Source organism: Sinohyriopsis cumingii, unplaced genomic scaffold (assembly GCF_028554795.1).
Source record: "Sinohyriopsis cumingii isolate HCF-2022 unplaced genomic scaffold, ASM2855479v2 utg000229l, whole genome shotgun sequence".
NCBI classification, from domain to species: domain Eukaryota; kingdom Metazoa; phylum Mollusca; class Bivalvia; order Unionida; family Unionidae; genus Sinohyriopsis; species Sinohyriopsis cumingii.
The window spans coordinates 6,408,214-6,426,772 of record NW_028315879.1 but is presented as its reverse complement, the minus strand read 5'-3'; the positions used below and the strand labels follow the sequence as shown (position 1 = coordinate 6,426,772).

General features: G+C 36.0%; 1 protein-coding gene across 3 annotated transcripts in view; it reads right to left on the bottom strand.

Moving 5' to 3' along the window:
• LOC149774485 (multifunctional protein CAD-like) overlaps nucleotides 1-18,559 on the bottom strand; it is a 163,181-nt gene that overhangs the window by 42,775 nt on the left and 101,847 nt on the right. For 2 of the 3 annotated variants that reach the window (XM_089945160.1, XM_089945159.1), the window contains exons 33-36: nucleotides 16,648-16,849; nucleotides 11,649-11,767; nucleotides 9,578-10,031; nucleotides 2,278-2,301 (exon numbers count right to left, since the gene is read on the bottom strand). In XM_089945160.1, the coding sequence (XP_089801286.1) occupies nucleotides 2,278-2,301; nucleotides 9,578-10,031; nucleotides 11,649-11,767; nucleotides 16,648-16,849 (799 nt within the window). The remainder of the gene's footprint in view (nucleotides 1-2,277; nucleotides 2,302-9,577; nucleotides 10,032-11,648; nucleotides 11,768-16,647; nucleotides 16,850-18,559) is intronic. The other variant, XM_089945161.1, reaches the window with a different exon arrangement.

The window sequence follows — 18,559 nt, the reverse complement described above, 5'->3', positions numbered from 1 at the left end:
TTTTCTCTTGCAACTTTTTATTGTACATTTATAGACAATTTTAGTTATATAGAGCCAGTATCATGCTAACATGCTATTAAACCGTATGTGTGATGTGCACATAAAAATGAACATTCCAGGATTTTAATGCAAAGACTTTTCTTATCACATCAACTCTGAAAATTGGTTCTGGACTGCACAGCCAAGAAATGTAAAAAGCAGGTTGGGTGACCAAAGCGAAGGCTGAGCATTTTGGTTTCTTTTTATTGCTACTTACCACTTTTCACATAAAACATTTCATGTCAAAATTGTATGCATGCATAATTATAAGATATGTATATATAAAAAACTTTAAACTTTACATGGCAGAAGTATACTGTTAATCTATAATAATTATATAGTAACTGATTGTTAATGTATTACCATTATGAGAGCAAGTTTCCACATATACAGTGAATTTATATCAGGAAACACTGTAGGACATTTGTCAACATTGTTCCATCTTAGCCATGTAACAGTACATATAAAGAACACTGTAGGACATTTGTCAACATTGTTCCATCTTAGCCATGTAACGGTACAGATAAAGAAAACACTGTAGGACATTTGTCAACTGTGTTCCATATTAGTCATGTAACGGTACAGATAAAGAACACTGTAGGACATTTGTCAACTCTGTTCCATCTTAGCCATGTAGCGGTACAGATAAAGAACACTGTAGGACATTTGTCAACTGTGTTCTATCTTAGCCATGTAACGGTACAGATAAAGAACACTATAGGACATTTGTCAACTGTGTTCCATCTTAGCCATGTAACGGTACAGATAAAGAAAACACTGTAGGACATTTGTCAACTGTGTTCCATCTTAGCCATGTAACAGTACAGATAAAGAACACTGTAGGACATTTGTCAACTGTGTTCCATATTAGTCATGTAACGGTGCAGATAAAGAACACTATAGGACATTTGTCAACATTGTTCAATCTTAGCCATGTAACGGTACAGATAAAGAAAACACTGTAGGACATTTGTCAACTGTGTTCCATATTAGTCATGTAATGGTACAGATAAAGAAAACACTATAGGACATTTGTCAACTGTGTTCCATCTTAGCCATGTAACGGTACAGATAAAGAAAACACTGTAGGACATTTGTCAACTGTGTTCCATATTAGTCATGTAACGGTACAGATAAAGAACACTATAGGACATTTGTCAACTGTGTTCCATCTTAGCCATGTAATGGTACAGATAAAGAAAACACTGTAGGACATTGTCAACTGTGTTCCATCTTAGCCATGTAACGGTACAGATAAAGAAAACACTGTAGGACATTTGTCAACTGTGTTCCATCTTAGCCATGTAACGGTACAGATAAAGAAAACACTGTAGGACATTTGTCAACTGTGTTCCATCTTAGCCATGTAACAGTACAGATAAAGAAAACACTGTAGGACATTTGTCAACTGTGTTCCATCTTAGCCATGTAACGGTACAGATAAAGAAAACACTGTAGGACATTTGTCAACTGCGTTCCATATTAGTCATGTAATGGTACAGATCTTTCATTTAGATCCTCCTTCAGACTTTATTACAGCTGCAAATTACCTGATCAAGAATATAAATTAATTGCAACCCCAGTCCACTATATCTTGCAAACACCGATTAACAATTATGCAGTAACAGATGTATTTATTAAACGAGTCAATTCTAACCAAATCCACTGTGAATTGCTGATCATGCTTCGATTAAAAAGTATCGCCATTACAATATCAGATGTGTTTACAATGAGTGAGAAGATTTTCATGCCATCAACTTTTAATTTTCTCAATGATAAAGGTTTACTTACTATATCATATGTACTCACTTCTAAGACAATTCCAATGGCAAACTACACAGATCTGCTATCACATTATGTGCCAGCAGATCTGGATCTATGTAGTTTGTTAGGAGTAATCATAAGAACAAATAACATAGACCCTAATCTGCAGGCACATTATATGGCATATCAGGATCTTTGTTGTTTGTAGTTTGACATGACTTACAAGCGAGTGTATATGATAGCTATCTATTCCATGCCCATGCAATACAATAATACAGGACTCAACAAAAGTATCAGACAATATACTTAACTGTGAGATTCCCATTTTAGTACCAGCTTTATAGGACAAAAAATATTCATTAAGTGAAAGTGGATCAAGTTATACTACCTGTGTGAATTAAAAATGTTGAATTCTTTCAGGATTCGATTAATACAATGAAAATGAAGCTTTAAGGATTTAAAAGTACAGCTTACCTCTTCGTGGGGAAACCAGGTGACCTGATTAAGTAAATGACAAAGAGAATTTATAATACAACAAGCATTTTCCTAGATGAAATAAACGAATCAAAATTTGAGTGAAGCTGACTTATGAGGGGTTTATTTGTAAATTCAAGATTCATCATTAACAAAAGTTTCTTCCACAAGAAGGGTAATTAAATAGGCCAGAAGAGGTCATATCCAGGTTTGTAGCTTGTATGATTGATTGGAGAATAACACTTAGCAAATAAATTTTCTGCTTTTTGTGAAACAAAAAAACTGCTGATCTTTTCACAATAACCTCCAGAACAGTGATAAATTAATCAAGAATTCCCTCACAAATTGTCTCCATTCTTGTGATTTAATTTATTAGCAGTAACAACAAACAATTGGCATGGATTTGCGCATATCCACCGATTAAACATTTGTTATGAACTGGACTTCATTCACTGCACGTCAAAAACATGGATTCAGGTCATTTTACTGCTGAATCAAATACATATTGGCTTGTCTAATAGATCTATCACAAAGGGGTCATAAAATTTTAGGCCTATATTTTAAGTGCAAAGTTACTGTTGTTGTTGAAGTTGATGTTGTAGGGTTTAACACCATTTTTCAGCACAAGATAGGCTATACATGGTGGCAGGCTATACATGGTGGCAGAAGAACCCAGGAAAACCCAGGAAAGAACCACTGACCCACAAGCAGGTACTGACAAGCTTTCTCACATATCTACATTAGCCACACCTGAGACTCAAACCCATGCAGACAGAGGTGAGATGGCAATGATCCTAACAGTGAGTGCTTTAGACCACTTGGCCTAAGTGCAAGGTTGTCATGCCCATACATGCAGCAAAACTACTGCTACAATCATAGCTTTCTCATTTTTATAGAAATGATATAGAAGAGTACAGTAAATCCTACATTAGCAGCCATTTTATTTTTATTTTTATACTCTGTTTAAAACTCTTTCAATGGTCTTCCTTGTCATAGTCATCCAAAACATTTGGTCCAGGTAATGTATCCAATCGTATTTTCTTCTTTTCACTCTTGGCGATTTTGATCTTTGACCTAATGACCCCCAAAATTGAAAGGTGTCATATTTTAAAACCATCCAGAATTATTTTGTGTAAATTATTTTTGTTTTCTGAATAAGACTGACCACAGACAGCTGCCTTCCAAAACTCAAATGCAAGCACTCCATAAAGTATAGTCAAAGGTGATAAGAAAAACCAAAAGATATCAGAAACCATTATGCATAGGGTCACTGTAACCCTGACCTTTAACCTTTAAAACTATACAAAACAATAGGCACCTTACTTTATTTCAAATGCAAGTAACCGACAAAGTTTGGTGACTGTATCCTGTATATAATTCGACTGAGTGGAAATAATTTTCTTTCTTTCAGTTCATGCGGCCTTGACCACTGGCCTTTCTGTGCTCTAAATTAATTGATTCCATTCATGCCCTAATGTTTGTCAAATGTAGATGGCAGAAACAGGGAACAGATAAATGAATGTATGGACATCACAACATTATACTATTCACAAATGGTGGGAATATAAAACTCCTGGAGCAAAGATATCACAAAATATTTTTTACAGGGTTCCCATAACACTACAGATAAAAGCGGGCTGTTCATTTTTTTCTGCCAGTAATTTCTTAAAGTCTTCTTTCATTTATGAAAGTATTTTCCTATTCCCAATATTCTGCCATCTGTCCAAAATCCAAGTTGAAATTCTTTCCCAGCAGTGTAAATGCCCACCCAACTTCACATGAATATATATTTTAAAATTCTGTGATTAAATTAGGTTTGATTGGAGTCAGGAAATAAATATAATCCATATATTCAATATTTTTTAAATTCTGGTTTCAAGTAACAAATGGATCCAAAAGGTCTGTAATAAATAATCACAGTGTGTTTTCGTTTTCTACTGGGTTATGGTGGTTGTTGTTATTGTTGTTGCTGTAGGGTTTAACGCCATTTTTCAGCACACGATAGGCTATACATGGCGGCCAATAGCGCCCAGTATTAATGGTGGAGGAAGAACCCCGGAAAATCCCTGGAAAGAACCACCGACCCACGAGAAGCTACTGGCAAGCTTTTTCACATACCCACGTTGGCTGAATCCGAGACTCGAACCCAAGCAGACAGAGGTGAGATGGCAGTGATCCGTAATGGAGAGCACTTTAGACCACTCAGCCACTCGGGGCTGCTATTGGGTTATGGTATAAAGTTGGTTTAAATTTATTATTTTCTTATCAAACAAGTGTAGAAACAAAACAGTCTATAGGTTTTTCATTATTACAAAGTGTATGTAATCCATACAGTTAGGTCACAATTTATTAAAGAACAGAAGTTTTCTGCAAATCTTAGTTTTTCTTCAAGTTGCAATGAACTTGACCTAGGTCACCTAAAATCAATAGACCTTTTATGCCTCAAATGCAAAGCCTCTACAAACTTTGTAAATGTGCATGGTCTAGAGGTAACATTATGACAAAAGAAAAATCCTGCATTCTGTCAAAAAGGTGACCTTGAAATTCATCCATCGATTCCAAAAGCATCAGGTTTTACTTTCTTACCCAAAGTGCATATTATCCACAAATTTTGATAAAAGTGTAAAAAAAACATTTAACAATTTGTGCAGAAACTGCATTTCATTTTTCTGGCCTTGAACTTTGATCTTTTGAACCCCAAAATTAAAATAAGGTTTCTACTTTATTCCAAGTACATGCTATCCACAAATCTTTGTCCAGATCTATATAAAAGTAAAGTTTTTGTGCCAAAACCATTCTTTCACAGTCCTTAGTTGTAATGAATACAAATATGACCTTTTAACACCCAAAGTAATTGGCTTCTTCCTCACCCAAAGTGCAAGTTATCATCAAAGACTGGTTCAGATCTATGATATAGAACTAATCTTATTATGTAACAACTGGTTTTCTTTTGTTAGTAATTGGCCTTGACTTCTGACACCAAAAACAAATGACTTCTGTACATCAAGTGCAAGTTACCCACAAAGTTTGTCCAGGTACATGTAAAATTTGACGTCATTGTGTGGATGAGCACAGACCTTTGACCTGACATATGTCAACTTCCTTACCCAAGGGCAAGTTAACCACAATGTTAGGCAATGTTGATGGTGGAGAACATGACTGAATTGTTCAGAAATAAAAAAGGGAATAGATGGCTGGATGTCATAGCATAATAACTTTCAATTTAAGGTGGGTGTATACAAATTAATAAAAATTAAAAAGAAAGCAATTATAAATCAGAAAATAATACTGCATGAGAAGTATTAGAATCTTACAACACCACCATGACAGTGTTCAGCCTGATTTGACAAATAAAGGGCCAATTGGCAACCTTTATTTGAAAATAAGGTTCAGTGGTGTGATCTTAATGAGACAACCTTATAACAGACCAATCATTTACATAATCTATTTAATGGAGGCATCACTTACATTGTCTACTGACCTTGTTATCTGCATGACCCACAATCCATTAAATAACCCTGACCTTGTTATCTTCTGCATGACCCCAATCCATTAAATAACCCTGACCTTGTTATCTGCATGATCCCTGCCATCACATTATATAATCCTCTTAACTTTAAATGGTCTTTGATGCTTCAACTATACTTGAGCAGTGCTGAAGTAAATATCTACAACTGTCTATGTCATTCCAACATACGTCTTCAGTCTTTGTGAAGTTTGTTTTCAAGTAATTTCGCAAGTTGTGATAAAGTTTTCCTTTTGTTCTGGAAATGGTTGGGTGGTTGGTGGGGGTGAAACTGATTTTAATTATGTGATACTCACTTGCTACCAATGCACTGGTTTTATTTAAAAAGACTTGCAGTAGCTCATCCAAGCCGCACAATTCCTTCCTCCCATCAGAGCCAAGATGATTTCTATACCAGTCCGACTCCTGAATCATAGCCCGCCTACAGAATAATCTTCTCTTTGACCTGTACTGAGAGCATAGGTCATCAGATGGGGTGGGAGGAAGTTATCTTTGCAATAATAGCAGGCAATTATTACAGAATTAAAATTATTTTCACCAAACACACCCAAACTAAAACTACATTTCAATAGCATTAATATCAAAATCTAGATATTGCTGTTTTGCTGAATATACCTGTTAGGAGGGAGGCTGAGGACCTCAACAAATCTGAGGCATACAACAACTGTACCTGCCCTTTGCTTAGAAGAGCCACTGATGACCTCAACAAATCTGGCATACGAGTACAGTACTTAACCTTTGCAGCAAGAGTGAGCACTACTCTTAAGTTGGCAAAAGGCTGAGCAAAAGTGCCATTACTATTGGGCAAAACAGAAAAATGCCTTTGCTCTCATGACCAAAATATTGAAAATAAATGACGAGAAAGTAGTATGATTCAAATTAGCCAAAACAGAGGCAATAGCCCTAACTTCTCATACAAGAAATGTCCATCTCAGTGACTAACCAATAAACTCATGAAAGCACAATCCACTGGAAATAGATGTTGAAATATTTGAGAAACCCTTAACTGATATAAAGAGCTGAATTCTTGCCTTTCCCTTTAGAGGAAGCCAAATAAAACCTTAAGGCCCTAACTGGGCAAAAGAATCTATTTTTGTCATTCCTTGCATAGATATAACAATCTGGAAACACTACAGAAAAGGGGGGTACTGAAAGGAGCGGATTCTTAACCAAAAACATTTGCTGACAAAAGAGAAGCTGACTCATAATTGCCACTCAATTGTAAACAGCCCATAAAATTGTAAGAAGCCCATAAAAAGTATCACTGCCTTGAGAGAAGACGACCTTGGAAAATTCCTGCTGTGATCTCCAAGCAGTATCCCTGTGGAGGTGGAGCAACTCTGTAGAGACTCCATGGACATGGAAAGTACATGCCTAAATGTCCGAAGCACCACTGGAGACAATGACTCATCCATCAGGAGAAGGAGGCTGCCAAAATAGATCTGCATAAGAGGCCATCATGACAATATTATGGGTCCCAAGCTTGAATACCCCCAAAGTCATATCCTGGAGGTGAGCAAGGTCCCAGCTGAAATAACCACTTATGTTGTCCCGGTACTGATGGGGAAGGTGGATGGACAAGTGGTCCAGATTGTAGAGTGGACTCCATAGCAGAATGTATAGGCCAGTGAACAAAAGGTACAAGAGGGGGAAGACCAATTGTTTTGTTGCCTGGCATATCTGTGTCCATGAAAAAATGTCTGTGCAAGCTCCTTGGACCACTGAGGAATGGAAGCAACAAAAGGTCTGGTACCATGATGGGGGAAGGATTGACTTGCTTTCTGGAGAGAGTGTCTTCGCATATGATATGGGTTCATAGGGAATGTAATGAATAAATGGGGGTCGCTAAACCAATCACTTTCTCTAGCTGTGTGAGTACTGGCCAACTCCCTGTTACCACTGTCAACCCAATTCCTTACCCCACACCACTAATGAAACATCATTAGCTGGTTTTCAAAGTCCTTTGATCCATGGGTGACAAGTGACTGGTCTGGTTTTAATGATCTGATGGACATGCTCACATCATAGAAATAAAAAAAAATACAACCCATTCTTTACAGGAAGATGTGATTAGGTCATTATATTCACTGTGAAAACAACCTGTTCACTCCTTGCTAACCTGGATGGCTAATCCCTCATCAGCCCTGATGACATATGTGCAAGGGATACATGGTCCTTAAAAAAGAGTCCCTAACCATGGAAATCTCAAAACATTCTGAATCAAAGGGGAAATTATTCATTTTTACAGTGGGGTGCACAATTCATTTCTGCTTATTAAGCATTTTTGTTTGGGGGGGAGCAAACGGCCTTTTCATGACCCCACTTTCCCATACCTTGTGACATTATATTCAGAAAGAGAAATATTTTTGTAAAATACAATAATTCTGGAATTAAAAATGGACAGGCAATACTTACCACATAGCCAGAAAAGTGAAAGGGGATACAAACAACTAACGAACTAAAGCAATGTGCAAAAACATCTCAAACTTACAACAAATGCAACATCACATCACACAAATGGAAGCCCAAGCTTATGAGGATCACCAAGTATACAAAGTTTTCTTTTGGTTAACATTTTTTTTTAAAGTGTTACCTTAATATTTTAATTTGTTTCCTATTTTTTCATCAAACATATACAATTCTGTCAGATGCAATCTTGCTCTTAACCTCTCAATGAAATACTATTGTTGGACATATGAATATGAAGATTTCTGGATTATTCCAAGTTCTGTGACATATGGAACTTTAGGAGAATCCGTGAAAATCGAAAATTTGATTTTGTTAATTTTCATAAAAACAATACTGAGCAAATCAAATATTGAATGACTTTTGGTACATTTGTAACCGCTTAAAAGTTACACAAATATTATATCACTTTTTTGACCACCTTTGACAAATGAACTCTTCAACGTAAGAAATGATGCCAATTCTACACAATTCCTGTAAGACTCGATACTGCTGGCAAGACAAGGTGCAACTTTATATAATATAAAGTAATTAATCAAATAAGTTAAGAACCTGTCTGAAGAGCCAAAGTTAATTCCTACAAAGTACAATAAAATTCATTATTAGCTCTACACACCACACACCATCCAGAATTCAGATTTTAAAAAATCAACTCAAAACCAGTGTGGACCAATTAACAACTGCTGGATAATATGCTTCTTATTTCCAAGCTACAAAGAAGTGCCGGAAAAATGTGCTAATCAGTCTATCCTATGTACATTCATAGTGCACATATATATAAATTTTAAGCTCCTAATACAGTATTGAAGTTGGAGTGCGACATGGGGGTAAGAGTGATTTTACATAAATTTACAACAGCTCCCGATTGTTCATGTCATGTGTCTTCGAATTGTCATGCTTGATCAATTACCCAAGTGTCAACATGTAGCAGAATTAAGAACCCTTGGTTATGCTGTTGGATCTATCCCTACCCTGCTCTCCCCTGGACTTGGCCTCAACTGTTATTCCTTGGAAACTACAGAGATGGCCACCCTAAGGACATGATAAAATTATGTACACAGCCAACTGACTGGGCCAGTCCTTACTCGGAACTACACAAGGGGCTCATACTTAATAATGGATGACAAAATGGGAAGGGCTGGTATAAATGCTGAACAAACAAGATTTATATACCTCTTTGCTAGAGTATAATGTCTCAGGCTAAATAAAATCTTTTCTTTTCCACTGCTTTTAATCACATTTAGGAAGTAAAAGACCATTACCAGTAGAGCTAAAAATGAAACATGGAATATTCATGGTGATACTGACCTTGAACTTGGAACACCTCTGCTGATCTTGGTATTTTTGCCGGCACTGGTCCTTGGGATCTCTCAGCTGGTGGGAGTCTTTTTGTTGGACTGGCAGGCTCAGAGAGAGGGGCAGAAAATCCTGTGGAAGATGAAGAAGTCGTCATCACTGCTGGAATCTGAATGGACAGTTGCTCAGGGTAGGGACTGGGGTGACTAATTGTCCTCACGTCAGTACCAAATCCTGGTTGAGCAAGAACTTCACCATCAATGTATGCTACCTCTCCATGCAAAACTACTCGTCTCACACTGCCAACAACATTCATTCCTTCAAAAGGTGTCCACTTTGACTTCGTGAACTTCATGGCTGATGGGATTTTCCACTCTGTTTCCATGTCAACCTCTACATAGGTGTCAGATTGGTCAGGAAGGTTGAAAATTTTCTTTGGATTATGATGCAACTTGTCTATCAGATTCTGTCAAATACAAAATAGGCATTTAATGTTTATTCAGTACCAGAAAGTTATTCTGAGAGGGACTGGTGATGACATTGTTGAACAATTACATTCATGAAGTTTTCAGGAAAAATACTTATTCGCAAATCTCCCTTTTAATACATTTAAACAACAGGAAATATCTCCATATGGAACTGACATTGTCCACCTTGCTGAAACAGACCAAAATGCCACATGTGCCAGGCAATCTAAGAAAGATGAATTTTCAAATCTTCTCCCTACAGTCAGATATGAATATGAAATTGAAAAGAGTTTAAAACGTCTTTCACTGAACTGCCTCATTAAACTCTGGGCCTATGCATCAAATTATGTTTTGAGCCACTTAGTGAATATATGTAATAATCAAAAATATTTATTTCTTGTTTATTCATAGTTATTGAATATGCATGAAATTATATCTAACATAAAAAGTTTTGTTGGGGTCAACAGTGCCACCCCCATAAAACACTATCCTTAAGAAATCATGTTTCTTTATTTTTGATTTAAAGAATATTCATCATTGAAACAATTTCTTCTGAGCCATCTAACCTGTATCTGTGTTTGTCATCTGCTTCTGACTATGAAAAACTATAATGCAAACTAAACTTTACTGCTAATAGCTATCCAATGATTAACTACACTAGTCTGGCAGGAAAGTGACTTCTGTACCTCACCATGAATATACAAGTGAACCAAACATTTACATTAATAAAATAGACCGCAAACTACTACTACTACTACTACTAATAATAATAATGAGGACTTTGTATAGCGCCTAATCTTTAGAAGCTCTAAGCGCTTTACAACATTAGACAACACCTATAAGATAAAAAAACAATATTTTAAAAAAACAAATACCATGAAATTAGAAAAACATTAAAAAATAAAAAACATGCTGAGAATATTTCAGGTAGGAAACATTATTAGGTCTTTAAGTTTGTTCTTGCAGTCGAAATAAGTGAGTTTTGAGAACCCTCTTGAATGTGATCACTGTGTCTTTGTGTCTAAGTTCAGTGGGCAATTCATTCCACGTTGCTGGGCCTTGGTATGCAAAAGAACGCTGTCCATATGACTTTGTTTTCATAGTGGGAATAATGAGCATATGATTGTCAGAAGAGAAGAGCAATTATCTACAGTGTATATACAATTTATAGATGACACCATATGCAAACTGCAGAAACCCGGATCTGCCAGCACACAATGCATCAGTAGAACTGGTTGTGCAGTTTGTTAGGAGCAATCAGTAGAAAAAATAATAATATGAGGGATCATTATGATACTGGAGATCTGGATCTTTGTTGCTTGCAATTTGACTCTACTTCCAAGCAGGACATGGTATAACAAGATTCCAGTGTGATACACAATATTCTTCTGTAAGCTGGATCAATTCTACAGAATCTAATATTAAAACCTGGATCCAGGCCAAACCTGGACAAGCCACTATTCGGATCTGACCACAATGATCATATTTTCATAATCTTTGCTACTATTCCAGAAAATCCATAATTTAAGGGTAATTTCAGGAATACCTGTGATCATGTTGGCAGGTTTAGTAAAAACAATGAGACTATTAAACTACAGACAAACGAGTCTAATTACCTGAAGAGTGAGTCTTCCAGCCTTGACCGCAGTAAGCAAGAGTGGCACCATGGTTTCCAACCCTGGAAACCCTGGAGGGGGTTTCTCTGGGTGGTCCTTCTCTTCAACTGTATGGGGAGCTATAATTTAAAAAAAAGAAGAGTAATTAAAGAGCGAACAATAATGAAGAGCTGAGAGTAGCATGCAAACCAAGCGTTAAAGTTTAATAGATTCTGCACAGACCCATGAAATTGGTCAATTTATTATTGGAGAAAAAAACTGAATGCAAACAGGTTGCAGAATAAGTACAATGAAATGCAAAATGAATACAAATACATACCTGCCAGAACATGATGTGTCATGCCAAAAACATTTTTTTTTGCACCAACCCTAGCATGGTCACATTTCTAACAACATGATTTTCAGTAATCTTCAAAGAAATGCCACCACTACAATATATACATGTAACATGCAGCATGCATAAATGGTAAATGGTCCCACTTACAGCAACTTTAAAACAATCATTGGGGCAGTTTATATAGCAAATTGTCATGTACGCAATTAAAAGGCAAGACTTTATATTACTGTGTTTCAACAAAGCGTGCTGGTACATGATGTAGGTCACAAGAGGTACATCAACATCTTCAGCACTGGACTTATTTTGGGATTTCCACTAAAGTTTATTCAAAACATTTATTATCAGGACCTGCATCTGTAATTCTAGGATTATTCTGGTATTTAATTTGCAATACCATAAAAAAAAATCAATTTCACTTTGTATTCTAGAGAAATAAATTATTTGCCGAATTGTACAAATCTTGTTGCTTTTCGCTCTTTTCTGTTACTTATTTTAAGAGCTTAGACTTGTAATGACTGTAACTAAAGAGTGTTTATTATGGCTGTTTTACAGTGACTCTGATATAGCATGCTCTGTTAAAACATGAATTAGGATATATCACAATTGTGGCATGGTTCCCGAAATTGTATGTTTTCACATGTAACAATATCTTTTCTTTGAAGCATGAGCATCAGAAACAATGTATAAAACATATTATCATTTGGGGGCAAGAGATTGCACATGAATTCAAATATAACACTATCATGGCATGACTCCTGAAATTTCATATACATGTATTTTTCTGGTTTAAAAAAGGTATTTATTTTTCCTAAAAGTACAAAAAATAATATCAAGAAAGGTTATTGTCATTTTGGGGAAGGGATCATGTACGAATTCGAATAAAACATGATCATGGCATGGCTCCTGAAGTTTTATATTTTCACCAATTTGTTGAGTGTGTGTGTGTGTGTGTGCGTGATTTGGATTTTTAAAGTAGTTTTACAAAATTTCAGTCATATCGCTACTATGTCTGCATTGTGGCAGTTCATAACCCAATTTGTTGAAGTTTTGTGCCAGAATAAATATTTATCTGAAATACAATCATCTGAACCATTGGCTGGGTATTTGAGAACTTTGGTCTCAGTTTAGTGTCGGAAGATCTTAGCTTGAAAATGTTAATGTTACTATTACTGATCCATGAACAATAAAGACATCAAGTCATTGTGTTTGTCCTCAAATAAACTCTGTGTACAATCATTGCTCAAACAATAGCTGACATCTGTTTGTTCTTTACACTGCATACACAGCCAACCATCAAACAATGTAGTGGCTGATAAAAAATTCTAACATGAATTTATAATTCAATTATTTTACGTACTGAGCTAAAACTTCTTCATTTTATGGAGCAACAATTTATAAAACATCAAAATATGAAAACTGCCAACATGTACGCATAGCTTGGCACTAAACAAATAGGTGTAAGAGTGTTAATTAGTGGGTATTTACAATGGATAAATGTACACGGAAACAAAGCTTTATCATTAAAGAGAAGCCTGAAGCCCTGGATAGGATTAAGTTTGGCATCAAACAATCACAACAAGCTAGAGATTTAGCTGTTAACAAGTCAACCATCCAAGGAGAGCAAGGACAGCAAACCTGACAGTAACAAAAAGCAGCTGAAAAGCAACAATTTTCTCAAAAAATCAATAAAGTATTCTGAATCGCTGATGAGAAAATTCAAGCAGTATGATATTCATACAAAAACCAATTACTGATCTTGGGCCGTACTGAACCATCATTGTGCTTCCTCTATCGTTACATAATGTTGCCATTATTTTTTTCATTGAATTCAGACAATAATCTGTTACAAAATAACTGAATATTTTAAATCTATGCCGATGTATTATGGATTCACTGACTGCCACAAGATCAGCTAGCGAGTATGTGGGGTTGATCCTCTTTTCATGTTATACAATAGACATGTATACACATATGTACCAATGTGTGGTTCTCTGAATAAAGTAAGGGGGATGGTGGCATGAATAACAATGTATAGCCCTTGAGACAAAGAAATCATGAAGGTATACAAAAAAACATTCATTTCAGAGTGCCTGTTGTATAAATGTTATGACTATTTTCAATGGAAAATAAAACAGACCATACATGATAATGCAATTGTGTATGAACTGCACACCTGTACCATGTAAAAATCACAAGTTTGTTCGGATTTATGTTTTAAAGCAAAACAACACAAATAGGTGATTAAGTGCCAAAACGAACTGAAGCAAAGTGCCATTTGCCCATGGACACACTATGGTTGCCAACCCAGTCCTGTGCAATAACCACTAACTCATCATAGCTCCTAAATCATGTCAGTTTACTGATTAAAATTTTCTCAAAATTAGTTTTTGTAGACATGTAAGGAAATTCTATAAAGACCAAGTTTCCACTGAAAGATTGTCCTTAAATAAATATAGTTTCTTGAATCTTCCAACAAAGAGAGACATCCTGAATCCTCCAACAAAGACTGACATCCTGAATCCTCCAACAAAGACTGACATCCTGAATCCTCCAACAAAGACTGACATCCTGAATCCTCCAAGAAAGACTGACATCCTGAATCCTCCAACAAAGACTGACATCCTGAATCCGCCAACAAAGACTGACATCCTGAATCCTCCAACAAAGAATGACATTCTGAATCCTCCAACAAAGAATGACAACCCGATTCATCCTCCAGCAAAGAATATTTTAAATCCTCCTCCAGCTGAGACTTTCTGAATCCTCCAACAAAAACCAAGAATCCTCAACGAATGACAAACATCCTGAATCCTCTAATAAAGACAGGCATATGGAATCCTCCAATGACAGACACATCCTAAATCCTCCAACAAAGGCAAACATTCTGAAACCTCTAATAAAGACTGACACACTGAATCAACTAACAGACTGACATTGTGAATCCTTCTCTAACAAAGACTGCCATTCACATAGATGCTAGTTAGAATATATTTACAATACATCACTTTAAAAGATCAGTGAATATTTTAAAAGCAAAGTTTACAAAACAAGAAAATAATGACAATTTTAATATTTTAATATACACTAACATCAGACATATTTAAGAGATAATTTGTTTACAAGTCTTACGATACAAAATTTATAAATCTTTAGATAATTTTTAATTTATAAAAGGGATGAACAGGTAGAGAAATATTGCTGGGTACCAGACTGGGTCAGTTTTAATGGGGTAGTGCAAAATCCTGCACAGTCCTGGTGGCCAGGTTGTATACCATCCAGTCGTAAAATATTAGGAATGGACAAGTGGGGACATTTGCTGAGTCTGGATACATAGCAGGGAATCTTCCCTGCCAGGCCGGCAGTTCTGGGTAGTGCAAAATCCTGCTGGGTCCAAATGGCTAGACTGGGTTGCTGTCCATTCCTATAACAGAGTTGCATCACGGAAACTATATGTTGTGTGTGTAATTACACTAATCAAATCCAATCAGCTCTTTACCCTTGAGACTAAAGTCAATTCTAAAAGCTTTTTCACTGAAACATTTAACTTGCAAATCCAGTTTTTAAGCTTTGGGCACTTCCAGAGGGCAAAAAAAACTTCAGGAGCTATGAAACTCAGCAATGAAACAATTGCACGATTTAGGTCTGGGCAGAAATGGGAGAAACCCAAGATTTGACATTCTAACTAGTATGGCCATATTTGACAGTCCCTCACATCATGGCTGATGCAGAAAGATCATTTTCACTGCCAAAAGAAATTAAAAAACTTGGGTACAATTTTGAAGAACCATACCATCCAGTCTTAATAAAATGTAAAGATTGCACTAATAACACTTGCATCACCTTCAAAACCCCTAAAGAACCTTTGACAGCTTCAAAGTCTGCATCTAGTTAAGACTATTCCACTGTCTACAGACTGCATTTCACTGTACAAAGTCATATCTCGTTAAAAGACTATATTCCACTTTCCAGTGGATCTTTAGAGACAAAAATTTACGTATTGATTTTATTACACATTTGTGTTGTTATGTCTGTGTGCAAATGTGTGCTAGTGTGTTGGAGGAAGGGGGTTATACATGATAATACTAAGTCTAATAATTATTTTTTGCTGCAAAGAAAACATTTTCTTTTATTCAGATTTAAATTTTTCAGTCTATTTTCTATTAGATCATTTGAGTACGAACAGTGTATTGTTTGTATTGGTCATGTGCACTAACCCCTCTCTCCACTTGCGACCTCAAAACTAAACTTGCATCACTGTTGGGAAGGATGACAGATGGTCTTTTTCAAAGACAGTAAATGTAGAAGAATTTTGCAAGACAATACCAATACTGTATTAAAGCAGACAGGATCTGCACCGCACACTATATGCCCAAAAAAATGAAATTTAACTTCTTTCACAATATGCTGTGAACAAAAGTTTGCTGATGATCAACAGTCCTTACTGTACCAAAATTTGATCATTTACAACACAAGAGAATCAGTAAACAAATCAAAAGGGAAAAAAATGTACTTAAAGCCATGCAATTTCAAAGTCCCAAGTATAGCTCATGTTACAAATTCACACAAATCAAACAGCCAAAATGGATTTCATCAGGAAAAAATAAAAAAAAAACCCCAGATATGTATCAAAGAGAAGAATAAAAGTTTTGCAAATTATCTCACCATGGTCTGATGCAAAGCAATCAATAATGTCCATATTTTCCCACAATGCTTGCTGGTCCTCCTTACTGCACAGAACTGGCCTGACTTGACCTCGACCTTGACCTATGACCCCTAGATGATCAGAGGTCAAAAACAGATGGTGTGGGGCCACCTCACATGTCACAGGGAGGCCTCGTTCCTTGGCTGCACGGATTATTAGGATCTGTGAGAAGACATGAATGCTTCAAACCTTCATAAATAATTCTACGAAGAAAAGAAAAAAATTTATCATGCATAAACCTTTAACCGTCATGCCTTTTTTAAATGGCAAATAGGCATTAGAGCTGGGTCCATCATTAGAGGACCAAATATGATTGAATGAAATGGTGTCAAGAGTAAATTGCCAAGAATGAGAAATGTATCTGACTTGGAATTATTACTCATTTGGTAGCTGCCCATTTTTGCTTCTCAAGAACATGTAAACAAAATTATGCCACATCACTTTTGTATGCCTCCCACTGCTTTCAGTGGGGTTATTTCAATTTGTCACTGTCCATCTGTACATCATGTTTCAGTGTGGTTTGATCTTGTTCATCCATCCATTTCTACATTCTGTTACAGTGTGGTCATCTTGATTTGGCCTTGTCCATCTGTCCATTTGTACATCCTGTTATAGTCGGGTCATTTTGATTTGATCTTGTCCATTTGAACCTCCTATTACAGTGGGGTTATCTTAATTTGGTCTTGTTCTTTCTCCAATTATGTATCAAGTTAAAGTGGGGTCATCTCAATTTGGCTTTGTCCATCTCTCCACTTATACATCTTCTTGAAGTGGGGTCTTCTTGATTTGGCTTTGTCTGTCAATTTGTACATCCTGTTACACTCATGTCATCTTGGTTTGATCTCGGTTGAAGCCCAAGAGAACTCAAGCAAACATATTTTGATGATATGTGTGTGATAAGATTTTATCCTCTTTAGCAGTTTTTTAAAACATGAAAGTTACACATTATAAAAATTGTACAATTAATAAATTTAGTACAGTCCTACCCACTTATATTGACATCACTTATGTCAACAAGCCGCCTATTTCAACAAAAAAGCAACATCCCAGTCCCTTGGTTAACTATTACTACCAATATTGTCATGCTTATGTCGACATCAAGATAAAAAATACACATACATGTCGACATATGCCCTTGGTCCCAGCTTGAACAAATCCTTTGTTTTCTAATCATTTATGTCAACAAGCTGCCAGTTCAAACCAATACTTTGTTCAACAATTAGTTGATCTTGCCACCAGGCTTTAATTTTCCCGCCTAGTCATTTATGTCGGCAAGTGGCCAGGTCTGACCTGTACTTCTCTCAACAATATGTATTTGTCATTAAAATCTTTTACTGCAACAAGTATTTGTATTTTGAGAGAAATCATAACTTGTTATCTCAGGGATGTAATTTAAATGTCTACCACTTGAGCTGACACTGTTACAATATTGTATTGCAAGAATCATTTTCTTTTAATACCTCATTAACATGTGTCAATGTATACAATATTATGCCTTCAATAATCATATCAGCCGCATATCTCTTGTTCACTTTTATGTACTTTTCACGATGACTTCTGTAACTAAATACATGTACTGTTTAAACCAACCTGATGACAGGTTTTCATTTCCCTGTGAATAGCCCCATCCCCTTGGTAGCCTCAATAAGATGGGAACAGACTGACAAAAATCTAGGACAATTTAAATACATGTATTTTAAACATGTAAATAACAAATAAGCAACCATGTGCTAATGTGGACATTGAATTTTGTGGGGAATGTTTTTCATATCAGAATGTGACCGATGCAATATTTTACTGTGGATTTTATTACACAAAGGTAACCAAAATGTAATTTGTCAATACAAGTGTATTTTGCAATGGTTTTATCTT